At 40.2% G+C, this 17,555-nt stretch overlaps 1 protein-coding gene across 3 annotated transcripts; it reads right to left on the reverse strand.

Annotated features, from left to right (window-relative positions):
• Positions 1-4,046: 4,046 nt before the first annotated feature.
• pdp1 (pyruvate dehydrogenase phosphatase catalytic subunit 1) lies at positions 4,047-13,182 on the reverse strand. 3 transcript variants are annotated; one of them, XM_072570237.1, is made up of 2 exons: positions 13,072-13,182; positions 4,047-8,774 (listed from the first exon to the last, which is right to left on the reverse strand). In XM_072570237.1, the coding sequence occupies exon 2, from the start codon at positions 8,728-8,730 to the stop codon at positions 7,105-7,107; it is 1,626 nt and encodes a 541-aa protein (XP_072426338.1). In that variant the 5' UTR covers positions 8,731-8,774; positions 13,072-13,182; the 3' UTR covers positions 4,047-7,104. The 3 variants fall into 3 exon arrangements, with proteins under 3 accessions (XP_072426338.1, XP_072426339.1, XP_072426340.1); XM_072570238.1 differs by having other exon boundaries at positions 12,989-13,159; XM_072570239.1 differs by lacking the exon at positions 13,072-13,182 and adding an exon at positions 12,662-12,967.
• Positions 13,183-17,555: the final 4,373 nt, after the last annotated feature.

The following is a 17,555-nucleotide window of genomic DNA, read 5'->3' on the forward strand; positions in this document are numbered from 1 at the left end:
CCTGGGATCAGGGAGTCCAGAACTAGAGGGGATAGATGTAAAAGAGACCTAAGGGGCAACTTTTTCACGCAGAGAGTGGTACGTGTATGGAATGAGCTGCCAGATGATGTGGTGGAAGCTGGTACAATTGCAACATTTAAAAGGCATTTGGATGGGTATATGAATAGGAGGGGTTTGGAGGGATATGGGCCAGGTGCTGGCAGGTGGGACTACATTGGGTTGGGATATCTGGTCGACTTGAATGGGTTGGACTGAAGGGTCTGTTTCCATGCTGTACACCTCGGATTACGTAACTCACAAACCTTTTCACCTCCTCAAGATCAAATTAATTTTTTTTTGAGTGAAAACTGACTTTAATTTTGTAGGCAAGTGTGGATGGCTATTCTCAAAATTGTACTTTAAACACTGCCAAAAAGGATTGAGAGATCCTGGCTTTTGAGTGCAAGAAAGATGAAAGCATTGCAAAATATGATTAATTTGGCATGTTTGCCTTTATTGGTCAGTGCATTGAGTATAGGAGTCAAGAGGTCATGTTGCAGCTGTACAGGACATTGGTTAGATCGTTTCTGCAATACTGTGTTCAGTTCTAGACTCCCTGCTGCAGGAAAGATATTGCGAAATTTGAAAGGGTTCAGAAAAGATTTACACGGATGTTGTCAGGGTTGAATGGGTTTGAGCTACAGGGAGATGCTGAATATGCCGGGCTGAGGGGTGACCTTATAGAAGTTTTTAAAATAACAAGGGGCATTGATAGAGTGGATAGCCTTGGTCTTTTTCCCCAGGGTGGTGGAGTCCAAAATTAGAGAAATAGATTAAAGGTGAGAGGGGAAAGACTTCAAAGGGAACAGAGAGGTAATATTTTCATGCAGAGGGAGATGCGTATTATGCAATGAGATGCCAGTGGTGGGGGCTAGCACAATTATAACATTTAAAAGGCATCTAGATGGGTATATGAATAGGAAGAATTGAGGGATATGGACCAAAGGCTGGCAAACAAGACTAGATTAATTTAGGTTGTCTGGTCGGCGTGGACAAGTTGGGCAGAAAGGTTGGTTTTTGTGCTGTACACCTTTATGACTTGATAACTGCTCAAGACCAGTAATGCATGACCAATATATTTCAGAAGCAGATAACTGTTAGGATGTATTCCTTGGATGAATAAACACGTACACTATCAAAAACAGTATAAAGATCTTAATTATTTCATATTTCGAATACGAGGTGTCCAGCTTTGGTAGGTTTAATAAGGCCTTGTGAAGTTGTCAAAGTAGGACTACTACATTCAGACCTGGTTTAAAAGTTGCTACAAAAGTAGGCAGTATTTAAAAAGTCAGACGAGGATGAGTCTGATATTTAAAATAATGAATGAATTAGAAGTGACGGTGATGGTGACAGACAGACTTCCTGCAGCTTTCATCCTAAACACTCCCTTGTCACAACTCACTTGATTTACCTTTTGTAGGAAGTGAAAAGGGAGCTGACTTTGCAAAAGCAAGGGCTAGGAGGAATTTAAAAAAATATCAGAAAGGATAACTATTATGAAAATACTTCAAATTTAATTTTGTGTGAAATACTGATATTTGGAATGATTGTAAAAAAATGAGTTATTTCAAATTTTATGGAAATACATAGAATGATTTTTCTTCAGAAGTCATTAAAAATTCAGAGGACATGGAGGTATTTCTAAGTCAAGGTTTCCTATAAATCTCATGACTGGTGATTACATCAAAACAAGAGGTTGACTCCTGTTGGAGCTGTTTTCAAACACTGACCAGATTGAAGAGGTACATGTTTTTATCTGGTTTAGTTGGAGGAAAGCCTACGAAGAATAACCTATCTAGTTGATCTGTCATCTGAAAGGAAAACCCCTTTTGCTCAGGGTGAAATTGACTTCATCCTTTGAAAGAGTGGCTGAGTTAACATTTCCAGATTGTATTCCAGTGTGCAAACTATGTCTACAAGCCCTCTCAGCCAACTACATGCGATCAGTTATTTGACCATACCAGCCAGAACATCAGCCAAAGTTTTTTCTTTTTAGAAAACCAATCTCCGGGTTCATCTTTTTCTTAAAGAGTAAGTGCACGTGCTTGCATGCATTTCCTGGAAATTTAGAGGGATAAGCATTTGAAAACCATATTACTTAACTTTTATATAATAGTCAATTATTCCTTTCTTAAAAAATGGAGTTGGTTTTGAAAATAAGCCTATAATTGTACTTAAGAATCCAGGTTAATCCTATTGCTGAAATCTTGAGATAGACAATAACTTATTGCTCAACTTGGTAATGAAAGAGATGCTCATGTTGTGATCAGTGGATTAATGGGATTAAAGCAAAGATACACATCTCCAGTCTTTATCTTAACAAAAACTGACAAGGAGTGTGACAAAAAAAAGGATAGAGAGGGCTGTTCATAGTGAGTCCAACAGCTCCAACTACAAAGCAAGGCAATTATGGAAAACTTTACAAAATGTAAATGGAGAATTTAATCTCCAAGGACACACTGTTTCTTCTGAAGTTCTATACGTAATTTGCAATCAACAGCAGTTAGGGACATGTGGCAGTTTCAAAAAAAAGTTGCAATAGATCTTGACCTAATAATTGTCCAGGGACAATGTCCTCACCTTAATAAAGGCACAGACTTTATTGAAACTGGCATTTCCTGGTTCATTGCTGAAAATCTGATGGAGTTGAGAGTGTGGTGCTAGAAACGCACAGGTCAGGCATCATCCGAGGACCAGGAGATTCTCTTGCTCCTTGGATGCTGCTTGACCTGTTGTGCCTTTCCAGTACCACACTGTTGACACTGGTCACCAGAATCTGCAGTTCTCACTTTCTGCTTTTCTGAATCAGATTTGAGGCAATGTTGTATGGAGATAATAAAAAGGTATAAACAAAAAGATTGGTGTGCACACCAATCTCCCAAGAGTTAAAATCTAAAGGAACACCGATAAAAGTTTATTGATCTGAAGCAGCCCTTCATAAAACTATGTATTTAATGATGGAATGAATAAGGCCTGACATATTATGGAGAACTAATACGTATATAATCAGGAAGTACAGCTACTTAAATGCTTTTCTATGTAAATTCTAATGGCCATAATTCCTGGGATGGAATTACTCCTAGGCTTTACATGTAGCATGACCACAAGGTCAGAAAGTTCAGGATTTCTATGTTTAACTACACTGTAACCATCACCCCATGACATTCAACAGTATTACTATCATGGAAACCCCACTATAAACATCCTTGGGGTTATCATTGACCAGAAACTCAAATGGACTCACTACATAAACACAATGGCTACAAGAACAGGTCAGATACGAGGGATACTGTTGCGAGTAACTCACCTCCTGACAACCCAAAGACTATCCACCATCTACAAGGTACAAGTCACTAGTGAGATGGAATACTCCCCACTTGCCTGGATGGATGCAGCTCCAACAACAGTCAAGTAGCTTGACACCACCCAGGATAAAGCAACCTGCTTGACTGGCACATCGAAAAACATTCAATCCCTCTACCACTGGCGCTCAATACCTGCAGTGTCTACTATCTACAAGAGGCATTGCAAAAATTCAAAGAGCCTTAGACAACTTCTTACAAACCCATGACCACTTCCATCTCGAAGGACAAAGGCAGCAAGTACTTGGGAACACCACCACCTTCAAGTTCCCCTCCAAGCCACTCACCACTTGCCTTGGAAATATACCTCCATTCCTTCACAGGTTTTGAGTCAAAATCCTGAAATTCCCTCCCTACTAGCATTGCGGCTCAACCCACAGCAAGTGGACTGCAGCGATTCAAGGCAGCTCATCACCACCTTAAAGGGCAAATAGGGATGGGCTATCAATGCTGGCCGGCCAGTGACACCAAAGTTCTGTTACCAGAAGTACACTTTAATGTTGATAGCATTACCATTGCTTCTACAACAACCCAGTATAACTTATACAATCATTTACTAGTGGAGAGAAAAGAAACCACATAGGAGGAGTAAGTCAAAAACATTTTAAAAAAACATTAAATTGTATTATACAATCTCACATGTAAACATCTGAAACTGTCTTTATTAAAAAGAATTAATTATTTGCAATAAAGCAGATACAATGATCAACAGCATAGAGGCTACAACAATTAGTAATTATTTGAACAGAAGAATATAATATTACATTTGTCAGTATGACTTGTAACAGGCTTATCCATTCACAGTATAGGAATTTACAATAGGAGTGTGATGTAACAGATTTTATTTACTCGAACAAATAACTCAATAATTGCTACTTGTATGCCTGCCACAAGTTGTATAAAAAGGAGAAGACTGAACAATGCAAATGATATTCATCATGCATAAGTGTAAAGTATTGCATGCAAGAAAAGCAGCAGCAATAGGCAGCAAAAACACAGAAGTTGAGTTAAATGGTCAAATCAAAAACTAAGTATGCTCACTACTTATCAGATCCAATTATTGGCTGTGCATATGTTTAAATTGTATTGCCAATAATCGTACCAGTGTAATTCACGGAAGTTCTGAAGAAGCCTCATTGGAATCAGAACATAAACTGCTTTTTCTCCAGACTCTGCCAGACCTACTGAGTTTTACCAGAAATTTGTTTTCGTTTCAAATTTTCAGTACCCAGAATTCTTCATTCTATGTTGTTAAACAATATAATGCTCTTAGCAGGTGCTACTTTACATAATTGTTGGGCACCTAATTCGGATGGAATATTCAAGGCCTGAATGTGATTAAAGAGCTTTGAACCTGATCCACTGGACCAGGGTGATGAATAATGAAAGACTGTAAACAATTGTTTATTTGGCATAGACAAGAAATACATTTGTTACAGTATTATACACTAACAAAAATAAGTAACTCTGGATCTATTAAAAATTAAACTGGAGCCAGTAAGAAAGAAGAAATTTAGGAATTTTCTCTCTCCAGGATGTTAATCCATGTAGGGAACAATGTGGAATGGGTCTCCAAGAAGAATAGTAGAAGTTAAATATTAAATCAGTTAGAAAAGAAGTCGTGATTGGGGGGGTGGGGGTGGGGGGGAAAAATCATGGAAGGAGAAAAAAAAAGGAGAAAAAAAATGTGTTATTTTCTTTTTGAATGTCACCATCAATGGGTGAAATAGACCTCTTTGTCCATACATGAACACTTGTGCAGTCTTTGGAGAGTGAAAACCTATTAAACTTGGCACTATATTATTCTGGGAACATATTATGTTTTGATGGCTAATCATTCTCAATGCAATATAATCATAATAAGTTATGGGTGCAGCTACTTGGATTGCCATACTTGTTTTACATTACTCCATGTACACTAAGCTCTCTTTTTATATATGGCTACTTGAGAAATTGTAAAATTTTATATAGATCAACTAAAGCTGCCAAAATGCTGTCAATGGGATTTGTTACTGATATAAATATAAAGCGATTGCAGGTCTGCAAAACAGTAATGTAGCTCCTTATAATTTTTCTGCACAATATCAAATTAATGTTTCGGATAGTACTGCACACAAGATAAATACGGTTTGTCTTTTAACAAAAAAAGTGAATAAATCTATTTAAGAAAACCTCTTCACAACTGTAACAATGTAGTTTGTCAATTTACTTATACACATTCACCCACATAACAGCATAAATAACAATAATATGCAACACAATTCAAACTTTGGGAATTTCTTCAATAGAAGCAAACAGAGCAGTCCTTCATTGTTGCTCAGGTGGTTAAAAACCAAATCAGAAGGAATATGGAAATACAGCAAATGCAAAGCATTCTTACTGCTTTTCAATTCAGAATTCCTATATTTAAGCACCTGACCCATCAAGAGGCTTAAAAATTGCCAAAAATGCATGGGGACTATCAAGAGTTTCTGCAAAATAACAGTTATTTAAGTGACAAATAGAATAGAGAGCAATATACAATTTATTTTACAGTATAACATTTTTCAGCAGACTGGCCAACAATTAAGAGGCCTAAAGATATTTAGACATATTCACATACATGCTTCGTAACTGTCAGTTCTTTAGTTTACAGCTGGTCTTGCTGCAATGGTGCCATTTGATAAAATTGAAACAAAATTATAGAATGACACTACTCCAATCCATCAAAACATGTTCCACCATCAAAAGTATATTGTTAATGACCAGAGACTAGTATGAAATGTACACGGTCAGCTCACTTATTTGTTTGTAAATTTTATCAAAAAGCTCAAAAACACCAAAAAGCTAGTTTAATTGAGCCATTGTCCCAAAAGAAATAGGTCTTAGATGTTCAATAATTTGAATATTTACTGTATTTGTAAAACAAAAATTACTCATTAAAAAACAAACCAACAAACATCCTTTTCTTATCCTTCTCCTGAGTAAATGAAAAATCTATGAGAAAACAGAGGGCAATACATTCCTTATAAATAATATAAAAATTGCAATCACAACCACCATTTACAATAGCCTTCCATACCAGATTGTAATAATGTATTACAATCTTCACTGCAGGAACAGCAATCACATTTGACAGAACTCTTTCAATATATTTAAACTGTGAATGCAGTTCTTAAAATAAATTAAAATGTTCATACCTTAACTGCCTCTGCAGCACAAAATATAAACTTTAGTGCAGACTGTTAACTGTAGCTGTAAAGAAATAACCTGCATTTACATCTTAATTCTGAACTAGAACATAAAAACTACAGTGTTATATTTCATTTTCACTTTCTGGAATAATTATCTATACCACGAAAGCAAAGCAATTGCATACAATATAAATCTTACGATATATATCATTACATGACACTTTTACACAAATAGATAAACATTACTTTATTAGAAATTCCATTGTACCTGGTGACCCTCAAATTAATGTAACTTTCATTTCATACAAAGCTAAATGTTTGGCCTGGTTTATTAACAAAGTATTGCAGATCTCTTCCAATGTATTAACGTAAGATTGTCAGAGACCAAGATCATTACTAGAGACCGAACTGTAATAATATTTGCATGTGTGAAATGAAAGTGGTCTTCATAATTATGGTACCATTTTTCAAAAACCTAGCGTATCTAAAATTTTGCTGACCTACATTTACCACACAAACCACACCTTTCAGTTTTCTGCATTATGCTTATAATGTGTACTTATAACATGTGAATTAAACTGCACTATTGTAACGGTTATATCATCCCTATACATTCTTGCTAGCTCTTCAGGAAGACTTAGCATCTTGGACAAACGCTCATGATCAATAGCTCCAAACTCATTTTGACCAACAGCATGCCTTATAAGATGAGTTGCAGAATTTTGATCTTCAAATGCAGATGAAATACGATCTCTTCTTTCCATTAATATACCATGCATCTGACCAAGAGTCACTTTATAACCCCCAACAGAAAGAGGCTGCTGAAGGTGGACACCAGTTAGATGCTCCCCAATAATTCTTACAACATCCTCCCTATGCAATATTTCCCAGAGACCATCTGTGGCTAATACAAGGAATTTGTCCTGAGGTCTTAGTTTATGGTAAGTGACTTCAGGTTGAGCTGTTAGGTATGGGGGAGTGTGATAATTAGGTGGGAAGAATTTTGTACATTCATTCTCATTTAACAGCTCTGGACCAGACTCCAGCACCCGTTTCTGCAAATCTATGCTCCACTTGAACTTAACATCGCCAAAAGCTCTAAACGGCATTAACAAGGAAAGCAGACGGTCTTGTTTAATAATACTTTTGACCTCTGATTTTGGATGTTCAGACTTGACTCTTTCCACTTCCTTCTCATTCTGTGCATTATGGTCGTTAGACAGTGTCAGTGCAGACCACGTTCCATCTTCCTCCTGAACTCCAAGCACAGCTCTGCTGTCTCCAGCATTTGCAATGTGCAAATCTAAACCATCTATGTGTGCAACACAGGCAGTTGCACCAGAAAAGGCCACACGCAACTGCCAATAATTGAGAAAGGAATTGTTGTTACCCACTTGAGCCTCTAATGAAATATCATTGTCAAGTCTTTTGAATGAATTGGTCAAAGCTTCCATTACATCTGGTGTTTCTTCAGTGTGGAGATCAATCAGTTCTTGCCAGTAGGTTCTTAAGCTATCAAAGTACATTTTTGAAGCCTCCTTACTGAAGTAGTCAATAGGATGTTTATGCCACTGTAAAAGTGGCAATACAACACGACCATTTTCCACTGCATTCTCTATTTCCAGTAAGGTTTCCTGGTTTAGCAAAGCAACAGCAATATAGTAAAACAGTCTTTCACTGACTGCCTGTGCACAGGCACATCCTGCATGCCCATCTATAACACTCAGCAGCATACCCCTGGTTTGAAGACAGGTAGCTGCACATCTTCGATCTTCAACTGGGGAATTGGATGGCAACTGGTTGGAGTCAAAACCCAAAATAGAACTAACATTCTTCCCATCAAATTCAGGTACTTTAAAACTATACTCATTTGCTTTCAGGATGCTGTTAACTTGAGGAGGAGTAAGGTTATAAAACTGCACAATTGTGGTCCTGTAGTTCCTTGAACAAAAATGACCAAATAAATCTTCAGCCTTGCTCCATTTGAAGAAAGGTCTTAGAAAAGTCTTTCGCAGGGATCTAACTGCTGCTTGCCAATTGATTTGTGTTGATAGATAATTCTGGAAGATATGATAGCGACAGGCTGTGACATATACTTTGCTCATCTCTCCATTTCGAAGTACTGGAAACAAAAGGTGTATTGGCACCAACATTTCTTCAGGATAAAGTGGACAATAGGACAGCTTTTATGCATTTCCTATAAAAATAGAGGAAAGACATATTCACTTTTACTATGCATAAACAAGAATGGGGAAAAATTTAAAAATAGATAATAGTTTGAAGTAGCTAATTAACCAATGACTTATAACGAATATTTATCATTCACTAAAACATCCCAAGACACTTAATCAGACTGATAATCACCAAAAACATTTGTGATACCAACTACAGAAGGAGATATCTGGACAGATGACAGAACGTTTGACCAAAGAGGTAGACTTAAGGATTTCCTACTCTACAAATGTATTTCATAGCAAAAAGTATTTAAATAGCGAAGCACAATCATGTTAGTAATTTTGAATAAATATAACACTCTGATGAACAAATACAACTTTTTGTAGTAATTCCCAATATTCAAGCTGTCCTTTGTTTTCTAAGCCAAGAACAACAAAACTATTAGGGGATTAAATATATTGAGGTCATCAAGTTCAAGGATTGCTACACAGAATATACAATAAAACATTTCACACAACTTGAGCAAGTTTAAAACATTGGTACAATAACAAAAGCAAAGTGCCGTAGATGCTGAAATTAAAATTAAAACTGAAAATTCTGGAAACAATCAGCACTTCAGGTAGCAGCTTTAAAGAAGCAAGGTTAATTCTTCAGGTCTTTTTTTAAAAAAAATTCATTGTTAAGATGGATGCCACCAGCTAAGCCAGAAATCATTGCCTATGCTTAATTGCACTGAAGGTGGTAGTCAGAGTCATACAGACTAGAAACAGACCCTTCAGTCCAACAAATCCATATTGAGCAGAAGCCCAAACTAGTCTCACCCACCTGTGCTTGGCCCATAAGCATCCAAATGTCTTACAAACACTAACTGTAACCCCATCTACCATTTCCTCTGAAAGTTCATTCTACACATGAACCACTAAAAAAAAGCCCTTCATGTCTTTAAAATCTTTATCCTCTCATCTTAAAAATATGGTTCCATTCACCTTATCTATACCTCATGATTTTATAAACCTCTGAGGTCACCTCTCAACTTCCTACAGACTCCAGTGAAAAACTGTTTTGAGTCTTTCCTCATAACTCAGACACTCTATTCCCAGTAACATCCTTGTTAATCATTTCTGAACCCTCTCCAGCTTAATAATATCCTTCCCATAACAGGGAATTCAGAACTGGATACAGCACTCAAAAGGCTGCCTTCTTGAAGTGCTGTGATCCTTGAGGTTTAAGGGAGGTGATAGCCTACTGGTATTAATTGCTGATCTAGAGACACAGGTGATATTCTAGGGATCTGGATCAGAATTGTGCTCCGGCTGCCTGTAGAAACTGAATTCAATAAAAATCTGGAACTAAGGCTTATAATGATGGTGGTCATCTAATGATGATTATGAAACTTCGAATCACAGAATTCCAGCAGCGTGGAAGCAGGTGATTCGGCCTAGAGTCCATATCCACGCCCGAAGAACAGTCAAAAGGAGGCTAGGTGAATTAATATGATGTATCTTTTAGATGGTGTATACTGCTGCCATTGGGCTTCAGTGGTACAGGAAGTGAATGTTGAATTTGGTGTAGGGATGTCAATCCAAGACGGCTGCTTTGTCCTAAGTGGATGAGTTTATTTTGAGTGATGCTAGAGTGGCACCCAAACAGGGAAGCAAAGAGTAACATTGCCTGTAATAGATTCTCCTCTGTATGGACCTTTGAGATCAGTGTATGGCAACCATTTTCATGAGTCAAAGCTGCGATCCGGGCTGGCATGCCAATCACTGTGCACTGAAAATCAGTTTGGTTCTTAAAGGGAACATTGGAATGGGATACTGTCCACCAATGACTCCAGTCTTGTAAATCTTGGACTAGCACTGGGGAGACTGGAGGAGTTACTTGTCACTGAATTCCTAGACTCTTTGACCTGCTCTTGTAGCCACAGCACATCATAAGACCACATTTACATGACTGGTCCAGTTCAGTTTCTAGTCAATGATAACTCCTAGCATGTTGATCTTGGTAGATTCACTACAACCATTGAATGTCAAGGCATGGTTGTTAGATTTCTCTCTTTTTGGAGATGATAGGCGGATGGAGGTGGGGATGAAGGTGATAGGTAGGACAGGTCATGGGGGGGGGGGGGGGGGGGGGGAAAGAGGAGATGAGAGGAGATGAGGAAACTGGTGAAGTCTTCCAAGGCAGAAGATGAGGTGTTCTTCCTCCAGGCATCAGATGGTGAGGGAGTGGCAGTGGAGGCGGCCCAGGACCTGCATATCCTTGGCAGAGTGGGAGGGCAGGTTGAAATGTTTGGCCATGGGGCAGTGGGATTGATCGGTGCTAGTGTTTTCCAGAGATGTTCCCTCAAGCGTCACAGAACACACCAGATGGCCTCCTTCTTTAAAGGCCGTAATTTCCTTTCCCACATGGTTGAAAATGCCCTCTAACGCATTTCATCCACGTCCCATACCTCTGCCCTCAAACCCCACCCCCCCAATTGCAACAAGGACAGAACCCACCCCCCAAGTCCTCACCTTCCACCCTACCAACCTCTGCATAAACTGCATTATCCGCCAACATTTCCACCACTCCAAACAGACCCCATCACCAGAAATATATAGTACTCCCTACCCCTTTCCACAAAGACCATTCCGTTCATGACTACCTGGTCAGGTCCATGCACCTCAACAACCCACCCTCCCCTCCTGGCACCTTCCCCTGCCTCCACTGGAATCGCAAAACCTACACCCACACCTCACCCTTCACCTCCATCCAAGACCCCAAAGGAGCCTTCCACATCCAAAGTTTCATCTGCACATCATTTATTGTATCTGTTGCTCCCGATGCGGTCTCCTCTCCACTGGGGAGACTGGACACCTTCTCACAGAGCGCTTTAGGGAACATCTCCGTGACACCAGCACCAATCAACCTCACCGGGCCGAACATTTCAACTCCCCCTCCCACTCTGCCGAGGACATGCAGGTCCTGGTCCGCCTCCACTGCCGCTCGCTCACCACCAGAGGCCTGGAGGAAGAACGTCTCATCTTCCGCCTCAGAACACTTCAACCCCAGGGCATCAATATGGACTTCACCAGTTTCCTCATTTCCCCCAATTCCAACCTGCCAGCTCAACACCATCCTCATGACCTGTCCTACCTGCCAATCTTCCTTCCCATCTATCCACTCCACCCTCCTCTCCAACCTTATCACCTCCATCCACCTATTGTACTCTTTGTTACCTTCTCCCCAGCTCCACCCCCCCACCCATTTATCTCTCCACCCCGAAGGCTCTCTGCCTCGTTCTTGAAGGGCTTTTGCCCAAAACATCTATTTTCCTGCTCCTCTCAGATGCTGCATGACCTGCTGTGCTTTTCCAGCACCACTCTAATCTAGACATTGAAATTTATGCAGAGTCCCAACATCCACAATGTACATCTGGTCCCAAATAATTCAGAGACTACAGCATTTGATACTTGAAGAAAAATAGTGCAAACATTTAAACCTAAACATATTCCAAGTCTCTTCCACTAAAATCATATGTAGTACATTTTTAACCTTTACATAATCAACAATATTTCTACAGAGCAATGGCATAGTCACCATAGTCAAACCTGACCATAAGACTGCTCTCTCATTGGAAACAGTGAATGGTGATTTAACCTGACGGTCACGATGCATTAATCAAGGGAAAGGGTTGAGAAGGAGTTCTCCATAATAACTTCAGCCAGTGCAGGAATTGAACCCACACTTTATCAGGCGTCCAGGCCACTGAGCTAATACGAAATAAATGAACGAACGAAAACAAAACCCCAATTTAAGTTACTTGCAGCGTTGCTGCAGTTTAGTTGTAATGCATTAACACCTTGTCGCATGTCGACTCCCACTTTCAGCTCAATGACAGCATGGGGTACGGTATGCACTACGTACCAACCACTCGGCTCGGTGCTCGATGAATACTTCGCACATCTGGGGTCCAGTGACACACATCAGTCCGAGCACGAGCACGAGCACCCGGGGATGGCAGCCCGCTCGGGGCCCCACCCGAGTAGCACCGCCCCCTCAAGCCTTCCGGACACCGCCCAAGCCGCAGGCTGACAGCTCGACTGACAGACACTGCTCAATCCATTCCCACAGACACGGTACCGCCTCATACCGACCGCCCGGCATCCCAATCCCTACGGCAACGACACTCGGTAACGAGAGCCCGTGCCTCCTCGTCCGGCTCGCCCAAAGCTGGCTTGCGAGCCTGCCTACCTCCCTCTTTCCCGGTACGCGGAGAGTGACGATCACCACCACCGGCGGCGGCGGCTGGACGCCCACCGTCAACCGGTACGAACCTGCCAGTCACAGCCCGCGAGAGGAGGAATTCCTCTCCCCGTCCGCGCGCTCCTACCCGCGACAGCAACACCAACAAACCGCCGGGCGCGCACGCGCTCCGACCGTTTGACATTGACACCAGTGCCGCGCTGATTGGCTGAGCCTGGGGGGTGGGTTCCACTGAGACGTCACCGCGAAGGCGCGAGCGGCTGTGAAGGGTTTGTGCTGATCCTGGGTAAGGGAAGGGTGTTCTCACGTGGGGGAGGTGGTGCTTCATGTTGTCCAAAACCTGGAAACGAGGAGAAACAAAGCAGTTATCGATCCATCTAAACCAGGCGGGCGGGCTCTGGAGTATAGAGATAGGGAAAGCGAGAGAGAAAAAAAATGTTGCGCGGGGTGGGGGCAGCTCTTGTGAAGAAAATGATTTGTAAGTGATAGGGGTAATAAGTCAGAGCTACACAAAAGACCGTAAAAAGAGGTGGAAGGCGAAGGAAGAAACAGCGCTTAAGCGGAGGGAAAAATCCACATCCGTTGTTAGCCTTTGGTTGTTGAGAGCTTGTGCGCTTTCCTGAACTTCCTTCTTGGCTCTCACAGCATGTCTTGCCATCATCCACTTTGAATTACAGAGTTATAGAGGGGAGAAGGAAGCCATTCGGTCCCATTGTGTTTGCACCGGTTCTAATACCCAGTGCCCATCACCAACCCTTTTCCCATATCCCTGCAAACCATCTCGACAAATGAAGCCAGCTCCACATTGGGAATGCAGGACTTGCATTGTGGGGGTTGTCTAGTCTAGCACACTAGTCTGATTGAGTATAAGTTTGATGCAAATCTACTCAATTTCCCAAGGGCGAAAGAAAAGACCTAATTTTTGAATACAATTGCAATGACCTCTGGAATACAAATGACTGGTGCACGTAGAAGAAGAAAACTTAAGAACATTCTTGAAGTGTTCAAAGAAACATCTTGCGCATGAGGACTGCGACTGAATGTGGATAAATGAAAAGTCTTATCCTGCCAAAACCAGGGCTAGTACCAAATCCTCCCAGCATCACAGCTCCACTATTTCTGCTAACTCTGTAGCCTTTTGTCCTAGTAGTTCCCTGAGCATGAACCTGGAGATCGTACGCAGTGCTCAACTTCCTCTTTTGAGAAGTTGCTGAGGCAAGTCATGAGACTTGCAGAAGATCACAGGTTGCAGTCTACAAGGAAGCTTTCACTTGATTGTCCTCTGTGGCTGCAAAACCAGAGTGATACATTGCTGATGCTTGAGAAACCTCAAAATATAACATAACTATTGTGTCTGGAAGATCTGGTCACTGCCTCAGAATATTAAATACTCATCCTTTAAAACGTGCTCTGCGTTCCCAGTTCCACTGGATAAGTAGTAGAAACATTTCAAAGACATCCTCAAAGTCTGCGTAAGTGGACTGGCTTTGATCTCAACAGTAGGAATAGAGTTAAACAGAGTAATTGGGATAAATCTTCACAAGAGAAGAAAGCAAGAGTTGGGATTGTTTTTGAGCCCAGAACCACCTCCCTCAAACACCATTTACTCTATGGTATTTTCAGTCTGTGAGAGTAGAGCTTTGGAAAATGAACATTTAGTGTTCATGAGGTTAATGGTAGGTTTTGGGTTTCAGTGATGCATCACCTAGGGTTTATAGCCGTGGATTTAGGTGGATGACACATTCAATAATGTGCCACATTAAAGGGCATTGTGCAAGATAGGATCCACAATATTAGATTCGAATCTCTATAGTGCAGAAAGAGACCGTTTGGCCAATCAAGTCTGCACCAACCCTCCAAAGAGCATCCTATCTAAATTCAGCACACCTCCCCCACCCCCAATCCCCATAACCCCATTTACCATGACTAATCCACCTGACCTATACATCCCTCGACATTAAGGGACAATTTAGCATTACCAATCCACCTAACCTGCACATCTTCAGAGAGTGGGAGGAAACTGGAGTACCTGGTGGAAACCCATGCAGTCACAGGGACAATGTGCAAACTCCGCACAGAAGCGGAGGTTGAATCCAGGACCCTGGTGCTGTGAGGTAGCACCATGGAATATCAAACCACTGAGCTGCCATGCCACTAATGTATTAGCAAAAAGTGAGGATTGGTTAATGCACAGGAGAGTTGAGATTAATGGGTATTTTTCACGTTGTAAAACCATAACTAGTGAAGTCTCACAAGGATCAGTCCTAGGGCCTCAATCATTTACGACCTTTATTAATGATTTGGAGGATGGGTAGAGTGTAATGTATCCAAATTTGCTGATTGTACAAAAATAGCATGTTATGTTGAGGACACAAGGAAAAAGGTTATAAAGATGTCAAATGGGTGGGTTAAAACTTGGCAATTGGAGTTTAGTGTAGGAAAGTGTGAGGTTGTGAGGAACTTTGATAGAATGAATCAAAAGGCCAACTGTTACTTAAATAGAGACAGATTCCAAAAAAAATTGCAGCAGGTAAGGAAGGGTCTGTGTATTCTTGTGCAGGGAACACAATAAGTGAGATTGCATGTATAGCAAGTAATTAAAAAGGCAAATGGAATTTTGGCTTTTATTGCCTCAAGGATTGGAGTTTATAAGTAGGGAAGTCTGTTACTACTGTAGGGGATGTTGGTGAGGTTGCACCTAAAGTGCTGTTTACAGTTTTGGTCCCTGTATTTAAGAAAGGTTATACTAGAATTGGAGGCAGTTGGAAAATGGTTCATAAGGCTGATTTCTAGGATGAAGGGGTTGACTTAACATGAATGACTGAACAGTTTAGGTCTTTATTTGTTAGAGTTTAGAAGAATCACACAAATGATATTATTGAATTGGCTTGATAGGGTAGTTACTCAGAAGCAGTGTTCACTACTGCAGGAATCCTGAACGAGCAAATATTGTTCCAGCATACATTGGCATTCATATAAATTTGGGATGTAAAGGAATGCCTTCTCCCAGGAGATTATGAATATTTGGAATGTTCTACCCCAAGGGGTGTGGAGGCTGGATTACTGAAAGTACTTAAAGAGAAAGTAGCTAGATTTTTGAAACGTTGGGGTACTGAGGGCTATGAGGAGCTGGCATGAAAGAGAAGATGAGACCTGAGTCAGATCTGCAATGATCTTGTAAAATTTTACAGCAGGCTTGATTTCATGTCTAACAAAGCTACATCTTTCCTTTCAGTCTGACTCCAGTGTGACCTTGAGTTTAATAACCAAATCATAACGAATAGCTCTTACATAATAGCCCCCCATATATTCTCTATGCCATTCTCTATACCATTTAGATTTTCACTCAGCATTAACCAGCACATAAGCAATGTTTTTAATGCATGGAGACAAGCTTTTATCAAAAAAAAATCAGAAGTGTATAAAAGGACTTGAAATTTCAATTCAGAAGTTTTTATGTATAAAAGGAATAGAAAGACTATAGTAAAGTCACAGATTGTAATGGTAAAACAATACTTATTAAACAAACATCGTGATCAAACTATTCAAGTTTATTACTTACAATGAGTCTGAGTTAATCACAAAATTTTGGACTCTGTAGCCAATAGAAGTAATCAAGGAAACTTAAACTTCAGATGTTCATGTGTTTTGTAATGTAGGTCTTGAAGAACAGATTATGGTAAATCACACACTGGATAGTGATAATGTGAGTGATCATGACACGATTGACCGAGCTATCACATCCAAAGGCCAATTGCCTGGAATGAAAAATGTTATCCAAATAAATTATAATGATTTGTTAAAAGTATTTTGTCTCCCAATCGACAATAGTTTCATGGTCACTATTCGACTTTTAGTTCCAGATTGTTATTGAATTCAAATTCCACCATCTGCCATGGTGAGATTCAAATCCATGTCCGTAGAACATTACCTGGGTCGATTGATTACATCATCTCTCCTTTATTGTGGAATTGTAAAATTGAGTAAAGATTATGAATTGACCTTGTTTGGCTTGAAAGAAATGGTGGAAAGAAAGGTAATCTCTAAAGTTAAATGAGTGGATGTAAGTCATCAATCATTAGATTGTAGTATGTAAATTTATTAGGAATGCCTGAGGAGGGGTCTCTGTAATGTAATATTTTATGCAGATTTTTGACTTATTTTGAAATTTCAGTTGTACTTATAAACTCTAAATTTTGATCCAAAGTAAGAACAGTGAATCTGTAAATTATTTTAAATTGCTTACAGATAGTGGATGTTATCTGAGGTTGGGATATCTGGTCGGCATGGACAGGTTGGACTGAAGGGTCTGTTTCCATACTGTGCATCTCTATGATTCTATAATTCTACTTATGTCCTTCTAAGTAGGAACATACTGCAACTGTAGTTATTGTATAGGGATGTATGTATGTATATCTGCAAATGAAGTTGTGAAAGCGTGCAAAGAGTGGCTTCAGTTTTATCCTTCACATGATTTTTATAGTACAAGAGTAAATATGAAATTTTTCTGGGATACTTGTCCCATCGCAGAAAACAGAATTTCTGTGGGTAGATC

This window comes from Chiloscyllium punctatum, chromosome 5 (genome assembly GCF_047496795.1).
Source record: "Chiloscyllium punctatum isolate Juve2018m chromosome 5, sChiPun1.3, whole genome shotgun sequence".
Taxonomy (NCBI): domain Eukaryota; kingdom Metazoa; phylum Chordata; class Chondrichthyes; order Orectolobiformes; family Hemiscylliidae; genus Chiloscyllium; species Chiloscyllium punctatum.